Raw genomic sequence first — 21428 nt, forward strand, 5'->3', positions numbered from 1 at the left:
ATCTTAACCTTTGTGGTAGTTATATGGGTATGTGTATATTAAAAATTCACTGAGCTGTACATGTTAAGACTTGTGTACTTTAATGATGTGTTCTTAGCAACAAAATGTTTAAAAGAAAATAAGCCACTACTCAGCAAAATCAAGGCTTTTTTTTTTTTTTTTTGTCTTGAGAACCAAGCATGCCACTCTTACGTGTGATGCTCAGACCAGTCTGGAATAGCAAATGATGCTGTCCTTTCCCGAGCATTACAAAATTCTCAGAATAGCAGAGAAATCTACAAATAGTCCTCTTAGTTGCTGAAAAAGGGCCACCTCTGTTAATGGAAAAAATGAAGTCTCAGAAGTGGACATACAGAAATGAAGAGAGTCCCTACAAAGCACACAACCCTGCAAGTGTGGTAGAGTATACAGAGTTAGGCATCAGTTTCATTTCCAATTTGAGATGACCTGTTCTCATCATGTAATGCTTATTTGTCTCTGATTATGAGGAAAATGATTTCTCTGATTATCTGATTTTGCATAAAGACAATGGAATGAAGTAGTATCACAATCTTCTTTACTCAATAGCTAACAAAATAACGAAAATGTATGTGTGTGTGGTGGTGGTACGAGGAATGTGAAACAGAGGATTAAGATTTATATGGCACAACTACTAACTAATCCATACCTCATCCACCAGGAAAAGCAACAGCAGTAAATAAAATTAGTAAGTATAAACTAACTAACTAACTAACTAACTAAATAAATAAATAAATAAATAAATTGGGGCACCTAGGTGGCTCAGTCAGTTAAGCACCCAACTCCAGGTTTCTGCTCAGGTCATGATCTCATGGTATTGAGATTGAGCCCCAAGTTGGGGTCCGCACTGGGGTGGAGCCTGCTTGGGATTCTCACTCCCTCTGTCTCTCTCTGCCCCTCCCCCAACTTGTGGGCACATACTCTCTCACTCTCTCCCTAAAAATAAATTTTAAAAAATAATAAAAATAATAAAAATAAAATAATTACATTAATGGTATAAAAGTAATAAAATGAGAAAACAAAATAGAAAACACTAACTCATGCTAATTGACAGCAAAGTAAATCAAAGTTCTAAGTAGGTAGCTCTGAAAAAAGTCAAGGAAAAACTTTTCCTCAAGAATAAAAGATACTACATTATGCTCCAGGGCTTCTGGCAGGGCAGAAAAGGTCAGGAGTGCTGACCATCTTCCAGGACTCTGTGCTGTATTAGGGGAATAAGCACAGCTCATGAAAATATGATACACACCAGAGTTCTGGGAGTGGGCCATAATACATGATATTGTTCACTCTCTTGAGCCAAACCCAACAAGGCCTACCCTAAAGTAACTCTGTACCTCTTTACCCCAATCTCCTCAGGCTACAGACCAAAGATCTCAAACAAAATGGAGGAGAAAAGGCATGACAATTAGGCAATCATAGTATACAGTTTTTGTTCTTGTTTTTGTTTAATGAAAAATGGAACAAATTATATAAGACATTTGACTAATGAAATAAAAATGAAAACAAAACCTCCCCCTCAAAAAAAACATACACACAAAGACAAAACCCAGAAATTGATTACCAGTGAATGTTCCACACTAAAAAATCTAAGAATGTAAATTCAGTAGGGGTTCAGTCCGTTGAGTGTCTGACTTCAGCTCAGGTCACGATCTCATGATTTGTGAGTTCAAGCTCTCATCGGGCTAGCTGCTGTCAGTGCAGAGCCTGCTTCGGATGCTCTGTCCCCCACCTCCCTCTGCTCCTCCCCTGCTCACACTCTCTCTCACACACTCTCTCAAAAATAAACATTAAAAAATATATATATAAATTCTTTTTTATAAATATATTTATATAAATATAAAGAATATAAATTCAATAAATCATGAGATAAAATATAATGATAAAATATCAAATGAGTGGAAAATGGACCTAAAGAATCAAATTAAAGTTCAAGACACAACTGCAGATCTAAAAGCTAAATTAGAGAAGCGCCTGGGTGGCTCAGTCGGTTGAGCATCCAACTTCAGCTTAGGTCATGATCTCACGGTTTGTGGGTTCAAGCTGCACATCAGGCTCTGTGCTTACCGCTCAGAGCCTGGAGTCTGTTTCAGATTCTGTGTCTCCCTCTTTGTCTGCCCCTCCCCTGCTCACACTTTGTCTCTCTCAAAAATAAACGTAAAAAAAATTAGAAGCTAAATTAGAAACAGCAAGTGACGAATAGATCAAAAACATCAGAGCAGAGCTTTAACACACACACACACACACACACACACACACACACACACACACACTAAATAGTAAGACATAAAAATAACCAGAGGAAAAAACACAAAGACATGGGGGATAAACAAAGACAAGTTGACATTTGACTAGTAATTGGAGTCCCTGAAGTAAAGGACAAAACAAATGGACAGGAAAGGTATACAGATACATAATACAGATTTTCTTGTACAAAGGAAGAAATAATCTCAGATTGAAAGGGAGTATCATAGGTACTTGGAAAGACTGATAAAGAACCATCAGCATCCAGACACACTCTGGTTAAGTCAGTAATTTCAAGTGTAATGATATAATTCTTCAGGTAAGAAGTTATAAAAAAAAAAAAGTCACTCACAAGGACAATATAAAGCAACAATAATAATACCAGAAGTGCTAGTCTCCTCCTAAGAAGAGAACCAGTTTGGTTTTTTAAGTAATCTCTACACCCCAATTTGGGGCTCGAATTTACAACCCTGAGACAGAGTTGCACGCTCCATGGAGCCAGCAGGAGCCCCAAAAGAGAACCAGTTTTTATTTTTTATCTTTTTAATTCTTCTTTTAAATGTTTATTTATGTATTTTGAGAGAGAGAGAGCAACCATACAAGCAGGGGAGGGGCAGAGAGAGGGAGAGAGGGAAAATTCCAAGCAGACTCCACACTGTCAGCACAGAGCCTGACACAGGGCTAGATCTGATGAACCATGAGATCATGACCTGAGCCGAAATCAAGATTGGCTTCTTAACCAACTGAGTCACCCAGGCACCTCAGAGAACCAGTTTGTAATTAAAGGAATACTGTGGCAACAAACCACTTGGACTCTCAAAAAATTTTTGTTCACTTAAGGACTTGTAAATAATTTCTTTCCTGGTAAGAAAACTCAAAGATACAGTAAATGAAGCAATCTTCTTCCTTAATAAAACTGAAATAAGCTCTCATTTAAGAGCAAAATGTGATTCTAAGAACAAACGGTAGGGCATGCCTAGGTGGCTCAGTCAGTTGAGCATCTGACTTCGCTCAGGTCATGATCTCGTGGTTCATGGGTTCGAGCCCTGCATCAGGTTCTGCCCTGACAGCTCAGTGCCTGGAGCCTGCTTCAGATCCTGTGTCTCCCTCTCTCTCTATCCCACACCCACTCATGCATGCTTTCACTCTCTCTCAAAAATAAACATTAAAATAAATTTAAAAAATTAAAAAAAAAAACAAATGAGAGAATTCTTATGACAACTGACATAAAATAGTACATAAATTTAAGGTATATAAATAACTTGATTTTTATGTTGTGAACTGATTACTATGATAAATTTAGCTAACATCCATCGCCTCATATACTTACCAAAAACTGACAGAGATAGAGGGAAAAAAAGGTTGTTTTCCTTGTGATGAGAACTTTCAGGATCTACTCTTAGCAATTTTCAAATATACTATATAGCAGTGTTAACTGTAATCATTATGTTGTACACTACATCCTCAGTACTTATTTATAACTGGAAGTTTGTACCTTCTGACCACCTTGATCCAGTTCCCTCACTGGTAACCACAAACCTGAACTCTTTCTGTAACTGCTATTTCTTGCTACAAGTCATTTACTATGTGCCCCGTTCTGTGCAGGGCACTTTTTTTTTTTTTTTTTTAACATGTATTTATTTTTTGAGACAGAGAGAGACAGAGCATGAACAGGGGAGGGGCAGAGAGAGAGGGAGACACAGAATGTGAAACAGGCTCCAGGCTCTGAGCTGTCAGCACAGAGCCCGACGCGGGGCTCGAACTCATGGACCGTGAGATCATGACCTGAGCCGAAGTCGGACGCTTAACCGACCAAGCCACCCACGCGCCCCGCTACAAGTCATTTAAAAACCCACCTAAAATGTAAAGCTTTGTCAAGAACTATTAAATATTGTTTAGATAATGATGATAAATCATAAATCATGGCTGATACAGGAAATGATAGTTCATAACCTGTATTGTTCAAATTCACTTCAGATAAAACTAATTCATCCTCAATACACAATGCTGTTAAGACAAGTCCTGAGAGAGAAAATAGGTGACTCGAGATTATTATATACAGGCCATTCTGATGTTTGGGTATTTAAGCCAACAAACATTCTCAAACATGAAAGAACCCAACAAATACAGAATCCAAAGCCCTCCTTAAAACATTTAACAATAAAACATGTAAAAATTAGTAGTAATCACTGAATCCAACTAGACATAGGACTAAAGCTAAACAATGGAATGTGGAAGGGTACAAGGGTGGGAAGATGGCTGTAGATCTGCAAGGGAAAATAACAGAAGCAACAAAATTCAGGAGGTAGAACCTGGGTAGAGCAGGAGAAGTTTAAGACAATCATCTCATTTTTCAAAGCAGGGAATCAAAATTCAAACCATCTAAAACAATGATTCAGTTTCTCAATAATTTAGTATCTTTAACCTTAGATCTTCTTAGGATCTCTGAGCGGGAAGAACAATATCTAAGATTCAGTATAAGTTCTTACTTTTTACTTCTGTTTCATTTTATAAATATTTCATTCAAATATTAAAGTTAACATTCAACTATTATGATTCAAAATTTACCTATTAAGTATATTTCACATGCTCAACTATTACATATTTTTATGATTTCATGTTAGTTTTTCCTAATAAATTCAAATAAAAATAAATTAAACATTTTCATCACAAAGATTTTCAGTATAATGCTATCCATAAAAAAATTGAATCTATTTTCTAGCCATCCATTCAGACTTACACTAAATATACACAGAGAATTATCTGGAATGTTAATCAAATATTAACAATTGCTTATTTCTGAGGGGTTTGTATTTGGGGTAATTTATTGCTTTATTTTTAGTATTACTTGGATTTGGATTAAAAAAAAATTTTTTTTAATGTTTATTTATTTCTGAGAGAGAAAGACAGAGCATGAGCTGGGGAAGGGCAGAGACAGAGGGAGACACAGAATCTGAAGCAGGCTCCAGGCTTTGAGCTGTCAGCACAGAGCCTGACGTGGGGCTTGAACCCACGAACTGAGAGATCATGACCTGACCTGAAGTTGGAAGCTCAACCAACTGAGCCACCCAGATGCCCCAGTATTACTTCGATTTTAAACGAGCATGTATTATGTTTATAATACAGTTGTTTTTTGTTATTTGGGGTTTTTTAATAAGAAAAACAACTGTTTGACCACTACAATCTTTCCTCTCAGCTGGAGAGTCAGTCCACAAGCAAAAGAATATGTTTCAACTTAGCAAAAAAAATAACCTCAATGCAGAAGTGCCATATGAACAAAAACATAAAACCTCAACAGAAGTTTTAAGCTTTGAATTTTCTTTTTGTGCTCAGCAGTACCTAAATGAACAGACTTTATCATTAAAAAATGTATGATATCTCCAAAATAAGTCCCAACTCATACCTTGACAACAGGATGTCCCCCAGTAGATGCTTTTACTGCTCCTCGGCTACCTTCAGTTTCATAATGGGCTCGATGATGAGTTTTAGGTTGCACTTCTATTTTCAGTTCACATTGTCCAAAATGAGTTGGTAAAGGCCAGTCTAGTGGAGGTAATGAAGATGTGCTATAAACGAAACACACAAAAAATGCATTTCACCATGCTATTACTGCCAAACAAGCATTTAAATCCCTTCTTTGCCAGCAACCAACATTTTTTTCCTCCTGTGATCTCTGAAGCAGAGTATTCCAAAATAAAATTTTACTTAATAAGTTATAACACTGGATATCATGGGTACTTACGAAATAATTCTTTAACTCAAATCCATTTCATTTACATTTTGGTTTCCTGTATTTTTTAAAAAGGACAAATTCTAACATTTTGCAAAACTAAATGATTTTCAACTATGTGTACCTAATTATAAAAAAACAACCAAAAGAATAATTTAACTTTTAAGCAAAAATGTCCATTTCTGTATATGTGCTATCAGTGTCTAAGGATCCAAATACTCCTGTATCTCAGTATATATGTCTCCATCCCTGGTGTGTAGCTATAGAAGTTAGTCTATTATACCTGTTGCTTACCCACTTCCTTCTTATTCTTGTTTCTCTGAAATACTGTACACCGCTTATAGGCAGCAGTATACTGCAATTTGAGGTACAATTTAATTTCACTACACATTTGGCTGAAAAACCATAAGGTCTATCATTGCAGATTCTAAATGTCAATTTTAGAGAAAACATCAATTGATCAATAAGATAATTTAAACAGCTTAAAGGGATATAGGTTCATTTAGATATTTATGTATATATATTTTTTAAATGTTTATTTATTTTTGGAGAGAGAGAGAGAGGGAGTGTGGGGGGGGGGGGGGAGGGGGAAGGGCAGAAAGAGGGAGACACAGAATCTGAAGCAGGCTCCAGGCTCCAAGCTGGCAGCACAGAGCCAGATGCAGGGCTCGAACTCACGAGCTATGAGATCATGATATGAGCCAAAGTCAGATGCCTAACTGACTGAGCCACCCAACCACCCCTCATTTAGATATATTAACAATGAAAATACAGGATTTAAAAAAGAAACAACTTATATGTCTGTAGGTCAAATATTAAAGGACCCAACCTACAATAATTTATATTAAAAACATCTTTTGGGGCACCTGGGTAGCTCATTTGCTTGAGTGTCCAACTTTGGCTCAGGTCATGATCTCCTTCAGGAATTCGAGCCCTACATTGGGTTCACTGCTGTCAGCCTGTCAGCGCAAAGCCTGCTTCAGATCCTATGTCCCCCTCTCTCTGCCTCTCCCCTGCTTGCGCTCTCCCAAAAAATAAATGTTAAAAAAAAAAATCTTCTTAGTGACTGGTGAAATTAGACTTTTAAGGTCTCTTCCACCAATGAAATGCTACCATTCCTACGTTGCTTCATTCATTCACTGCTAACATTTCTAAATTGCCTCTCTCAATGTCCTCAGCCTAGCTTTATTATGAAGCTCAAAGGTATTAATTTTTATTAGTCTGAAACAACTCAACTTCAGCTCTCAGCTAGTTTCTACACTTGTTCTGCAGACTTAAGCAAACCCCTACAAAGATTAAGATACTTTTCAAAAGCAGAATGATAGGCTCAAAGATATCTTCAATACCATAATTCCACATATTTTTCTAAAGATCTGGATCCAGAAATAAACACTCATACCACTGAAAAAGCATTTTAAAAAAAGTTCTCTTCTAAACAATTACATAGACTAGATTGATTCTATAAAACAGGATTATGACAACTGAGAAGTCATTTGGAATGAGTCATGCTGTTCTTACTCCAGTTATCTAGAATTACTTACTTGCTCTTACACTCTTACTTACTTACTTTTAAACTGTTCTCTACTCCAGCTCCTAGCTAGACTCAAAATTCAAATATATATTCATATATATACAATTATTAATATATAATATATGCATGTACATATAAATATAATTAATATGTATTATATACATTATAAAGCTAATGTATACATAAAAATTTTATTAAAAACATGTGCAAGTTAGATTGTTATTTGTAATTATTTTAGACTGGGGTAAGGCTTTCAAATATAACACAAAATCCAAAACCCATGCAGAAGACAAATTTAAATACATAAAATGTTAAAATTTCTCTACAATAAAAAAGTCAAACTTATAAAATCAAAAGATAAAAAATAAATTATGAAAAGAACTTGCCACAATAAACAAATTTCATTTGTATAATAAGGTCTTAAAAATATAAAACACATGTTCCCAATTAGTATTTTTTTTGTAATTTAACTCATACTGTAATCAATGTTTTACAAAAAGCTTTTTAAATAAGAAAATTCTTTCTAGGGAATCTTCAATATAATTTATTATTATCTACAATTCATTATCTATATACTTTTAAAATGATAAGCCTAGCCTATCTGAAGGCTCTTTTAAGACTAAAGGAAAAATAAATGCAGACTTTAATTGATTTGTCTGGAAGACACTAGAAAAAAAGGGGGGGAGCATCAAACCATTCCATATATATAATGCAGTCACATGCCACCAGTAACACATAAGCATGAAAAATGACCAGCAGCCATTTCCATCGACTCACCGAAATATTGGGGTGTGGCCAGGCTTTGGTTTGCTCCAGGTAAAAGGTGAAGGAACTGAAAGAAATTGGTCACCAGATGAATCTTTCTTTAAAGGATACTGAGATCCAAGGCCATCATCTACTGAAGTCTCCCGGGATGGTGATAAACTCCCTTGGTCATCTGAACAGAGCTCTAATTTTCCTGGTAGTATGGTAGCTTGATCTTCAGAAGTCTTCCTTGTTTTCAGAGGGATATCAGTCTCTACACAGTACTGAAATGGAAAAAGTGCAGGGCCAAGGCCTGATCCACCCTGGACAGAAGCATTAAGCCAGGTATCTTCTGTTACACTTCCCCTGGGGGAGTGACCAGGAGAAGGAACAGGTGAATGATGGGGTGAAAGGGACCCAGCATAACAAACCTCAGCACTGGAGTGCCGTCGTTTCCCACAGGGGGAAGTAGGCCTTGATGAGGGTCCTGAGGCTGGCCTGGGGCTCAGCCAATTCTCATCAGTAACACTAGATCTAGGAGAGTGGCAAGGAGATTGCCTGGGTGACAAGGAGTGTCCAAGTCCATATTGTTGATGCCAGGACTCTTCTCCAGGGCAACCTCCTGGTGAGCCACCAGGAGAAGTCAGAGGGGATCCAAGAGTAAATCGGGCGGCAGCTTCATTCAATTCCGAATCCACATCATCATAAATGTGTGAAAGAGATTCGCAAGAAGATGCATCTGAGAACCAGCTCCTAGAAGAGATGCTGCTGGCAGGACTAGGACTAAGGGAAGACTCCCGGTAGGATGGCTCAAGAGGAAGATAGAGATGATCTCTAGAAGGCCTTTCCAAATATTCCCTTTCTGGATCATTTATGTGTAGGTCATCTTCATGAGTATCTATTTCTTGATGACAGTTAGGAGAGATGGATGTAATTTGAATACTTGGACACTCAAAGGGTTTGGGACCACTTAAAGGGCTGTATTTAGATTCAGGAATCTCACAAGTTCCTTCATAGTTTTTGTGACCTTGGAGCTGAAACGATGGTGACAAAACAGAAGAGTGAGACGGTAATCCATGATGTGGTAAGCAAAGTGGTGAGTTTAAAGTAGATGGAGGTGGATCTACATTAAAGATGTAAATGGATGCACAATCATCTGGCTCAAGATCTATGGGGGGAAAGCAAAACAAAAACAAAAACAAAAAAGAACAGAAAAAGAAAAAGAAAAAAATCAACAAAACAAGAAATTAGAAAATTTAGATGTATAAATTACTGGATGAGAAAGTAAATAATAATCTTGAGAGAAAAAAGTAGGACATAAAATGTGTACCATTAGCTCCACTAAGAGAATGGTATGTATGTTTTATTTACATTCAAACCACTTCTTTGCCAGCACCAACAATTTTAATTTTTTTTAAGTCATCTCTACGTCCAACGTGGGGTTCGAACTCACAACCTCAAGATCAAAAGTCGCAAGCTCTACTGACTAAGCCAGCCAGGCGCCCCGACAGTGTGTTTTTTTACAAAGTTACCTGGTTATTTCCACAGATACATGTAATTATTACATATTTATATTTGTGGTTATATATGTAATTTTTTTCTCTTCTTGTTTCCATTTTCTAAAATGAGAATCAGAAACCATCTGAAAACAAATGCTTCTATAAAAGAAATAATCATATCCATAATTCTAAAAAACATTCATAGAACTATAAAATGATATAATCACGTAAATTCAGCCTCATCTGGGGTCTGCAAGTCAAAATGGAATAAAGGATAGAACAAAGTCTTTGAAAGGTTTTTAGTTATAAGCACACACACTACTAAGTTTACTAATTAAAAGAATTACAGACTCAACTCAGGAGACCTAGATTCTATGAGCTCTTAGTCATATCATTTAACCTAAGACCTCGGTCTCCTTGTAGTAATCCCAGAACTTTTCGATAAAGAAATTTTTATGATTAACAGTAGCTTTTTGCTCCACTGTCATACCATCAAGAATTTGTATCTTTTAATATAGCAAACCAGGTTGCAAGAGCCACGTGATCCCACTGGATCCTTTACCTCAATTAGAAAATAACTCATCACAGCTTTTAACTTATGATAGATTATTAAAGTAAACCTCATAATGGCAGAACTTTTAAAATGTGGTTAGTGAACACATTCAGTAAAGAGTTTTTACATGTACTAAACAACAAAACCCTCTAGGTTTAAACCCTGGCTCTGCCATTCCAAAGCTGTACAAACTTGGACGAGTTATTTAACCTCAGTTTTCTAAGGCAGCCTTTTTTTCTATAAAATTGTCAAGAGGAGAGTATCAACATCAACTAAAACACACAAGACAATTTGAAGACAAGCAACCTAATATAATGACTAATATTTAGCAAGAACTCACTACCTGCTAATAACCTTATCTTTCCCTTTTTAGAATTTAAGATGGGTATGTTATATTATTTTTTTTTAACTCTGAAGTATTTCCTAATAAATTGAAACATCCTTTGAAGTACATCACTCAGTCAACTCTCTCACTCCACTTACTGAATCAAGATAAGTAAGAAGGTCAGAGCTCCAAAGAAGAAAACCCACATTTGACATTAACAAAAGGTGGAGGAAAAAGCTTTTAAAAATAAACAACTGTGGTAAGCATAGCATAACGTACAGAGATACTGAATCATTATGTTGTACATCTGAAACTAATGTAACATTGGGTGTCAACTATATTCAAATAAAAATAAATATTAATTTAATAAACAACAAAAAGAAGAGGTTTGGGGAAAATGGGAAGTAACTTCTAGTGGATATTAGGTTTCTTTCTGTACTGATGAAAATGTTTTCATATTGACTGTAGCGATGGTTACACTACTCTGTAAATATTGTATGGTATATGAACTGTATCCCAATAATGCAGCTATAAAAATACAAATAAAAAGCATAGCATTGTGTGTGTGTGTGTATACTATGCTTTTTATTTGTATTTTTATAGCTGCATTAGTTATATATATATATAAATTTTTATTAATATTGTTAAATATATATATATATATATATATATATTTAAACTTTTAAGTCAACTCTGCACCCAATGTGGGGCTTGAACTAATGACCTGGGGATCAAGAGCTTCATGTTCTACCAACTGAGCCAGCCAGGCATCCTTAATATTATGCATATTTTATCACAGTTAAAAATGTTTTTTAAAAGTTAAAAACATTTGTTTCTTATCTGACTTTAAGAAAATCATAAACAAGTGCTATCACCTAACACTTAATATTTTCATGTATATATTTGTCTATATGTGTATATATTTTTATAAAGCCATGGATCATAATATTTTGGAGGTTTTTTCCTAAAAAAATCTTTTATTAAAGTACAAGATACATCATAAATGTGCACACATCATATATAGCTCAATAAACTGTCACATAAGACATACCTTATAACATTACCCTTAAAAAAAAAAAAATCCTGGGGCGCCTGGGTGGCTCAGTTAAGCATCCGACTTTGGCTCAGGTCATGATCTCGCAGTTCATGGGTTTAAGCCCCACACTGGGCTCTGTGCTGACAGCTCAGAGCCTGGAGCCTGCTTCAGATTCCGTATCTCTCTCTCTCTCTCTCTCTCTCTCTCTGCCCCTCCCCTGCTTGTACTGTGTGTCTCTCTCCCCTAAAAGCCCCTTTTGGCTTGCTTCCAATCATTACCTTTCCACCAAAAGTAACCACTATACTGACTTCTAACAGCCTAGATGTGTTTTGCCTATATAACATACAACCTTGTCCTTTAATGTTTTTTATATTTTATTGAAGCTTATAAGAAATTCCTAAGCAATTTTCAAGGCCATGCAAAATGTCAAGTCAATGATCATAGCTATTTCCTACTTTTTATTTTTATAAATAATGTAGCATTGAACATGTCTATACATACAGCTTTTTCTCTTGTTTTGCATCCCTCTCCAAGAATAAATTCCTAAAGGTAGAAATACTAGACCTTAGGGCAACCATTTTTAGCACTCCTACTATGTGGAAACATTTGTTTTAGAAGACTTGTTTTAATAAACAACATTAGGACACAAGTATCAGTTTTACTTTAGTTTCTCCAATCAGGATATTATTTTTAATTTTAATGTAATTTAAGAGTTAAATGGTTCTGTATGAAATACAATGTTCTAGGCTGCAAAAACCAGAAAACCCAATTAAAGTACCTGAAGGGAGGGGAGGGTATTTGCCAACATTAACAAGAGGTCCAAAGGTAGGACAGTCCCAGAACTGGTTATTTCATCAGTTCAACAAGGTCATCAAGAAATCAATTTCTTTGTATATTCCCATTTTGCCACTTCTGGGGTGCTAACTTTGTGCTTTTCACTTTTCAACCATATATGTGTATTTTGTCCGAAACCAGAAGCAATGTGATCATTCATTTAAAAAAACATTTTCTGAGTAGCACTATATAATGGTTCAAGGCATGTTCAAGACACTGAAAACACAAGAGTGGACAAAACAAAGTCCCCATTCTCATAGAAATTTCATTCTACCGTGAAAATTAATAAAAGGAAACTTTATTTAAAATGGAGTCAGGAAGCCAGCAGGGGGAGCTCTCACACCCTACAAGTGTGAGAATGCACAATTGCAGAATGAACGGGAAGTTAGGAACATTCCAAATGGATACCAGTTTAACCATCCCAAGGAGGAATAAAAGCTTTTCTCCTCCCCAGGCAACCACCCAGCCAATGAGAGGCTGTCACAACTCAGCCAATGAAAAGCTAGTATACTTTGAACTCCAATTAACGCCAAAGTACTTTTCCTTTAAAACAGCCCTCCTAACTCCCCCCACTTTACTCCGTAGAAGAGCTTTCCTCTCCTTTGTTCTCAGACTGCCTATGGTTTTGCCATTGCTTGCTCGCCCCAAATCACAGTTCTCTGCTATTCTAAACGAACCCATTTTTGCTGGTAAAATAACTGACTGGTTGATTTTTTTTTTTTTTTTTTAAGTAGTCTTCATGCCCAGCGTGGAGCTCAATGCGGGGTTTGAACTCTCCACCCTGAGATCAAGACCTGAGGAGAGATCAAGAGGGAAGCTTAACCGACTGAGCCAATAAGCCAACCTTATTTTTTTTTAATTTTTTTTTACATTTATTTATTTTTGAGAAACAGAGTGAGACAAAGCCTCGAGTGGGGGAGGGGCAGAGAGAGAAGGAAACACAGAATCTGAAGCAGGCTCCAGACTCTGAGCAAGAGGTCAGCACAGAGCCTGATGCGGGGCTCGAGCCCACGAACTGTGAGATCATGACCTGAGCTGAAGTCAGACGCTCAACCGACTGAGCCACCCAGGCGCCCCAAGCCAACCTTATTTTTAAGGTTATGTCAGGTAGTGATATTTGCTATAAGGAAAAATCAAACAGGTAAGGAGAATAGAAGTGAGGGAAGGAGTGAAATTAATTTAGATAAGGGGGTCAGAAAAGTATTTTCTCCAATATTTGTTAAGATTTTATCCAATACCTATGACTATTTCCCCAAAAGGATATGAGGAGCTGAGCTATACAGAAATCTATGGGAGGGGCACCTGGGAGGTTCAGTCGGTTGAGTGTTGGACTCTTGATTCTGGCTCAGGTCACAATCTTGCCGTTGGTGGGATTTGAGCCCTGCACGGGCTCCATTATGACAGTGCGGAGCCTCTTGGGATTCTCTTTCTCCCTGTCTCTCCTCTGTTCGTGCTCTCTCTCTCAAAGTAAACATTTAAAAAAAAAAAAAGATGATGAAATCTACAGGAAAAACACTGCAAATAGAAGAAATAGCAAGTGCAAAGGTCTGAAGACAGAATCTTTGGATTTTATGAGGAAAAGCAAGGAAGCCAGTGGGAAGAGAACTGAGTGAGGGGGTACAGTTTAGGGCTGGGGATAGAGCAGCACTGACCATAAAGTGAGGTCTCATAGAAAAGTAAGGACATTACAACTGGTTTTTATTATGAGATGAGAAAATACTGGAGGGCTCTAAGCAAAGGAATGACACAATCTGATATATTATACATATTTAAGAGACTATTGTAATAATCCAGATGCAAAATAATGGAGCATAGGACATGAGTGGTGGTAGGCTGTAAAGGTAGAAGAAATAGTAAGAAGTGAGTTGTGGTTTCTGTTTTGTTTTGTTTTTAAGGTAAAGCTGACAGAAATTAGACTGGATGTGAGAAAGAGAGGAAAGTCAAGGATGATACCAAGGTTTAGGGCCTGAACTATTATAAGATCAGTATTCCTAATTACTGAAATGAAGAAGAAAAGTGAGATAAATGTGGGAGACAGGAAATCGAAAATCCTACTTTGGACATAAATGTGAGATGCTAATAAGCTTTCCAAGTGGAGGTGTCAAGGAGACACTTCTACCTAAAGTCTCAGGTTGGCCATATAGATTTGGGAGTTATTAATCTATAAATAATATTTACAGTTATTAAGACTAGAAGAGAGGACAAGGGAGTGAATGCAGAAGGAGAAGAAAGCAGGCAACTGAGGCATAGGAGATTCCAAGTTTAGGGATCAGGGAGACAAAAATGAGGAAGAAGGGACAGTCACCTAAATGGAAGAAGAATCAAAAGAGGGAGGCATCCCAGAAACCAAGCGCTCACTCATTCAACAACTATTTATAATGTCATTATTTTCTAGCAACTGTTCCATATGCTAGATATCTGGAATAGTAAATGAATAGTAAATAATATATAAGCAGAAAATAAGACATGCATGGTCCCTGCCCTCATAAAGTATACAATCTCAGAGGAGATTTACAAAAACACAAATTAAACACTGAAACTACTACTAGGTGATATAAGTTTCAGAGACTAAAGAAGGAACCTATTTTACAGAAAGTACAGGGAAGGCTTTTTGAGAAGGTGGTACATAAGCTAAAACCTAAAAGATTAATAGGAACCAGAAAGAAATGAAAAGGGGGGTGAGTATGGGCAGGCATAGGTGGAGAACACAAGGAGACAGTATAAGCAAACACTGAGTCAGATATTACCTTAGCTTCTTTGAGGAAGTGGAAGTCCCAATATGTGGCTAGAGCTAACAATAGAAGGAGGAGAACTGAAAAGCAGTAGAACATAAAATGATCACGGTAAGAAGTGTAAATTTTATTCCAAGGATAATGGAAACCATCAGTTTTAAAAGGAGAGTGACAAGATCTCTATTATATTTGAGAATAAGGGACCACTACTTATCTAGTACCTAGAAAGTTCCTGATGTTTATTGGAAGGTCTATATAAAAGACCTTCTAATATAATTGGGAGGTCTATATAATATATTTGTTAAAATTGTTGTCTTAAATGTCTTAAAGCACTGCAGAGATCTGAATACAAAATTTGGGAGAGTGATGTTTCATCTTCTTCCCAAGTATCACCAAAGCCCCAGCTCTGGAAAAATACGGGCATCTGCTATAATCTCTCCACAATAAATAATTCTAGGTCCAGATTTCCAACTGTAGAATTCTCAAACTCATGGTGCTTCAGAAATTTGACCATCTCAAGGCTTATTTGCTCTGTTCTTCAGCCATCACAGGACCCCACACAAGGATGTGGTAATATACAATGTCTTACAAGGGTTGGCAAAATATAGCCCATGGACCACACCTAGCCTCCACCTGTTTCTGCACAGCCTACAAGCTAAGAAGAGTTTCAAATGCTTGGGGGAAAATAAATTAAGTAATACTGTTTCAATGACACATAAAATGATATGAAGTTCGAATTCTGATGTCCACAAATAAGGTTTATTGGAACATATTCATATTCATTCGCTTATGTATGGTCTATGGGTACTCTGCTACTACGTGGGTAGAGCTGAGCAGCTGTGAGAAATGACTGCTTCCCACTGCTACTTGGTGAGCTAACAAAACTGCAGTGACACAGTTCTAACTTAACAGCATTTTGAGTGCAATGCATATTGATGTACTGCAACACTGTTTTAAACTTAGCAGTACACACCTATAAAATCAAAACAGGACAGAGAAAAGGGGACTTCAAATTGAAATCCCACTTCTAAGGCACATTGGAATGTGGGTTATTTTGTTATCAAATTAAATGGCAAAGCATTATGTTTATCATGCAATGACATTATGGCTGTGCTGTAAGAGTACCTTATTCATCAGCATTACTGCATTAATACACTCAACCACACAGAAAATACACCCAAACACAAAATACACCCAACCCACAGAAAAACTAGAAGAAAAATTAGAGGGGCACCTGGGTGGCTCAGTCAGTTAAGCGTCCAACTTCAGCTCAGGTCATGATCTCACACTCCGTGAGTTCAAGCCCACATAGGGCTCTGTGCTGACAGCTCAGAGCCTGGAGCCTGCTTCGAATTCTGTGTCTCCCCCTCTCTCTGCCCCTCCCCTGTTCATGCTCTGTGTTTCTCTATCTCAAAAATAAATAAAAACATTTAAAAAAAAAGAAAAATTAGAAAACAAAAACAAAAATAATACCTTATCACAAGAGGATTTCTTCACAAAAATAAGGAAAAATGAGGCTGCAACCAAAAAACGTTTCTGAATGACTCATTTGTTAGCCAACTGCACTAATGGTAATTTATTTAAATTGAATGCAACAATTGAAGAAACCAGCTCAGAGAAAATAAACTTGTATTAACCTTTCAGCAAGAATGGTTGATTTAAAAATTGAGAATGTTGTAGCAACATCAATAGGCAATTACAAAACAAGGCAAATGGTTTTCAAGTGGTTTTCTCTAGGTCCTGATGTGTAACCAGATGTTACAGATTCAATTACTATTTATTTGAAGAGTCAAGGCAAAACTTAAAAGTGCCTGAGGAATTAGCCTCTATGAATAGTCTGCATGGAACACCTTCAGGCAAGAATACTTCTTAAAAAGTTTAGAAAACAACAGTTTTAGTACAACTTAAATGGACCCTGTTAGGATATATAATAACTGTTGGTGGTAAAAATACATATGAGAATACTATGATAATAATACTATGCAAAATTAACACCACCAAATTAGACAATGTAGAACAAATGAGCAAATTCTTACAAACACACAAATTACCAAAACAGACTCAGAAGAAATAGGAAAATCTCAACAGACCCATACCAAGTAAAGATATTGAACTGGTAGCCAAAAAATCTCCCAAAAAAAAGTCCAAAACAAAATGGCGTCACAGGTGAACTCTATCCAACATTTAGAGAACATTCCACGAGACTACCCTATTACCAAAGCAAGACAACGATATAAGAATACTACAGACCTGGGGTGCCTGGGTGGCTCCAGTCAGTTAGGTGTCCAACTCTTGATATCAGCTCAGGTCGTGATCTCGCAGTCGTGGGATCATCCTGCTTAGGATTCTCTCTCTTTCTCTCTCTACCCCTTCCCTGTGCGCTCGTGCTCTCTCTCTCGTTCACTCTCTCTCAAAATAAATAAACTTAAAAAAAAAATACTACGGACCCTATCTCTTATGAATATAGACCTAAAAGTCTTCAACAAAATACTAGCAAACCAAATCTAACAGCCTATTTTTTTTTAATTTTTTTTTTCAACGTTTATTTATTTTTGGGACAGAGAGAGACAGAGCATGAACGGGGGAGGGGCAGAGAGAGAGGGAGACACAGAATCGGAAACAGGCTCCAGGCTCTGAGCCATCAGCCCAGAGCCTGACGCGGGGCTCGAACTCACGGACCGCGAGATCGTGACCTGGCTGAAGTCGGACGCCCAACCGACTCCGCCACCCAGGCGCCCCAGCCTATTTTTTTTTTTTAATGGAATTTAGCCCAGGAATACGAGGGTGATTTGACATTTGAAAATTAATTACTAGAATGAAGGAAAAAAACATGATTGAATTGATACAGAAAAAAACATTTTACAAAACTCAACACTCTTTCATGATAAAAGAAAAAAAAACTTAGCAAATTAGGAACAGAAGGGAACTTCCTTAAAAATGATCAAGGGATTTATAAAAACCCCAAAACTAACATCTTGCTTATCAGTGAAAATTGAAAGCTTTTTCCCTAAGATCAAGAACAAGACAACAATGCCACTTTCATCAGTGCTATCCAACATTGCACTGGAAGTCCCAGCCAGAGCAATTAGGCAATAAAAAGAAATAAAAGGCATCCAAATTGGAAAGGAAGAAGTAAAACTATCTCTTTGCAGATGGCATGATTCTATATATAGAAAATCCCATAGAATCCACAAAACACAACTAGAGCTAACAAACAAATTCAGAAAAGTTGCAAGGTAGAATATCAACACATAAAATTCAGTTTCGCTTCTATACACCAACAAGGAACAATCCAAAAAGTAAATTAAGAAAATAATTCTATTCACAAAACCTCCAAAAGAATACAGTACTTAGGAATAAATTTATGTGCACACTAAAAACTACAAAATATTGCTAAAAGAAATTAAGGAATTAAATGGTAAGAATTCCTCCCCCCCCCCCTTTTTTTTTGACAGAAAGAGACAGCATAAGCAGGTGAGGGGCGGAAGGGAGAGAGACAGTATCCCAAGCGGGCTCCACATCCAGCACAGAGCCCGCCATGGGACTAGATCCCAAGACCATGAAATCAGGACAGAAGCTGAAATCATGAGTCAGATGCTTATCCAACTGAGCTACCCAGGTGCCCCAGTGGTTAAGAATTCCCTTGTTCAGGGATTGGAAGATATTCTTGACACTGAAATATTCCACAAAGCAATCTACAGTCAATGCAATCTCTACCAAAATTTCAACGGCTTTTTCTGCAGAAACAAGAAAACTAATGCTCAAATTTATATGGAATTGAAAGAGGCTCGGAACAGCCAGAATAACATTGAAAAAGCAAAAGGATTCCCACTTCACAACTCAAAACTTACTACAAAGCAACAGTAATCAAAACTGTGGTATTGGTATAAGGATAAACACATAGACTAATGGAAGATAAAAGAGTCCAGAAAAAAACCAAAATATCTATGGTCAATTTGATTTTTTAAGATGATTAAATGGGAAAAGAATAGTTCCTTCAACAAGTGGTGCTAGGACAACCGGATAACTACATACAAAAGAATGAAGTTGAACCCCACCTCACACCACATACATAAATTAACTCAAAATGGATCAATGACATAAATATAAGAGTTAAAACCATAAAACTCTGAGAAGAAAACACAGGTGTACACCTTCATGACCTTGGATTTGGCAAAAGTTTCTTAGATTTGATATTAAAAGCAGGAGCAATAAAAGAAAAACTGGATGAAATGGACTTCACAAAAATGAACTTTTGTGAATCAAAAGATACTATCAAGAGAATAAGGGGGTTCCTGGGTGGCTCAGTTGGTGGTCTGTCGGACTCTTGATTTCGGCTCAGGTCATGATCTCACAGTTCATGAGGTCGAGCCCTGCATTGGGTTCTACGCTGACAGAGCCAGTGTGGAACTTGGGATTTTCTCTTTTCTCTCTCTGCCCCTCCCATGCACATGTGCGTGCACACTCCCTCTCCCTCTCCAAATATATAAACCTTAAAAAAAAAAAAAAAAAAGGACAACCCTTACTTAGCCATAAAAAGAATGAAATCTTGCCATTCATACCTAGAGGGTATTATGTTCAGTGAAAAAAAGGGAAAGACAAATACCATACGATTTCACTTATATGTGAAATCTAAAAATCAAAACAAACAAAAACCAGAAAAAGACTCATAAATAGAGCGAACAAACTGGTGGTTGCCAGAAGGGAGAAGGCGGAGGGATGGGCAAAATAGATGAAGGGGATTAAGAGGTACAAACTTCCATAAAATAAATTAAGTCACAAGAATGAAAAGTACAACATAAGGAATATAGTTAATAATACTGTAATAACATTATTTAGTGACAGAGTAATTGTACTTATGTGGTGAACATGAGGTAATGTACAGAATTGTGGAATCACTATGTTGTACACCTGAAATTAAGATAACACTGTATGTCAACTCTACTTCAATAATAAAAATTTCTAAATAAATATTTAAAAACAGTTCTTGAAAAATGCCAGACCCAACAAGCCCCTCTGCAGATGATTTTCTGTAATAATGACATTTTCCCTTCAAAACTTGATTTCCTCCATATCTTAAAAAAGAAGGGTACTTGTGTGGCTCAGTCAGTTGAGCGTCCAACTTCAACTCAGGTCATGATCTCACAGTTCATGAGTTCAAGCCCTGTATCAGCCTCTCTGCTGTCAGTGCAGAGCCCGCTTCGGATCTTCTGTGCTGCCCCCCCCCCCCCCACTCAAAATAAACAAACATTTAAAAAAAAATTAAAAATCTGAAAATTGACAGTGGGGGGGTGAGACAACCCAGAGAATGAAAGAAATTATTAGCAAATAATATATCTGATAAGGTGTAAGTATCCAGAATATATACAGAACACTTACAGCTCAAAAACAAAAAGACAACACGATTTTTAAAATGGGCAAAGGACTCAAACAGACATCCCTCCAAAGAAGATATGTAAACTGCCAACAAGCACAAGAAAAGATGTTCAACACTGGTCACGTAAATCAAAACCACAACAAGACACTACGACACACTCGCCAGGATGGCTTTAATTTAAAACAAACAAAAAAACAATGCTGGTGAGGAAGCAGAAAAATGGGAATCCTCATATATTAGGTGGCAATGTAAAAATGGTATAGACACTGTGGAAAACAGTTTGACAGTGCCTCAAAAAGTTAAACACACGGGGCACGTGGGTGGCTCAGTTGGTTAAGCGTCTGACCTCAGCTCAGGTCATGATCTCACAGTTCGTGAATTCAAGCCCTACATAGGGCTCCATGATGACAGCTCGGAGTCTGGAGCCTGCTTCAGATTCTGTGTCTCCCACTCTCTCTGCAACTCCCCTGCTCATACTCTCTCTCTCCCTCTCTCACTCAAAAAAATAAACATTGGGGGAAAAAAAAGGTAAACACAGAATTAGCACAGGACCCAGAAATTCCACCTCTAGGTATATACCCAAGAATGCAAATGTACAGTCTTCATAGAAGCTTGTACACAAATATTTACAGCAACATTATTCATAATAGCCAACAGGCAGAAACAACCCAAATGTCCATCAATGGATAAATGGGGAAGCAAATTATGGTGCATACAAACAATGGAAGCCATAAAAAGGAGTCAAGTATTCACAGATGTGCAACCTGGATGAACATGGAAAACATTCCCAAAAAAATCACATATTGTA

The 21428-nt window shown here is 37.0% G+C and overlaps 1 protein-coding gene across 6 annotated transcripts in view; it reads right to left on the minus strand.

The window, feature by feature from the left end:
- Nucleotides 1–21428, minus strand: part of NFATC3 (nuclear factor of activated T cells 3) — a 135777-nt gene that overhangs the window by 86455 nt on the left and 27894 nt on the right. For 5 of the 6 annotated variants that reach the window (XM_053211298.1, XM_027076039.2, XM_027076038.2 and 2 more), the window contains exons 2-3: nucleotides 8298–9432; nucleotides 5663–5825 (exon numbers count right to left, since the gene is read on the minus strand). In XM_053211298.1, the coding sequence (XP_053067273.1) occupies nucleotides 5663–5825; nucleotides 8298–9432 (1298 nt within the window). The remainder of the gene's footprint in view (nucleotides 1–5662; nucleotides 5826–8297; nucleotides 9433–21428) is intronic. The other variant, XM_027076040.2, reaches the window with a different exon arrangement.

The sequence above is a fragment of the Acinonyx jubatus genome, chromosome E2 (genome assembly GCF_027475565.1).
Source record: "Acinonyx jubatus isolate Ajub_Pintada_27869175 chromosome E2, VMU_Ajub_asm_v1.0, whole genome shotgun sequence".
Classification (NCBI taxonomy): Eukaryota; Metazoa; Chordata; class Mammalia; order Carnivora; family Felidae; genus Acinonyx; species Acinonyx jubatus.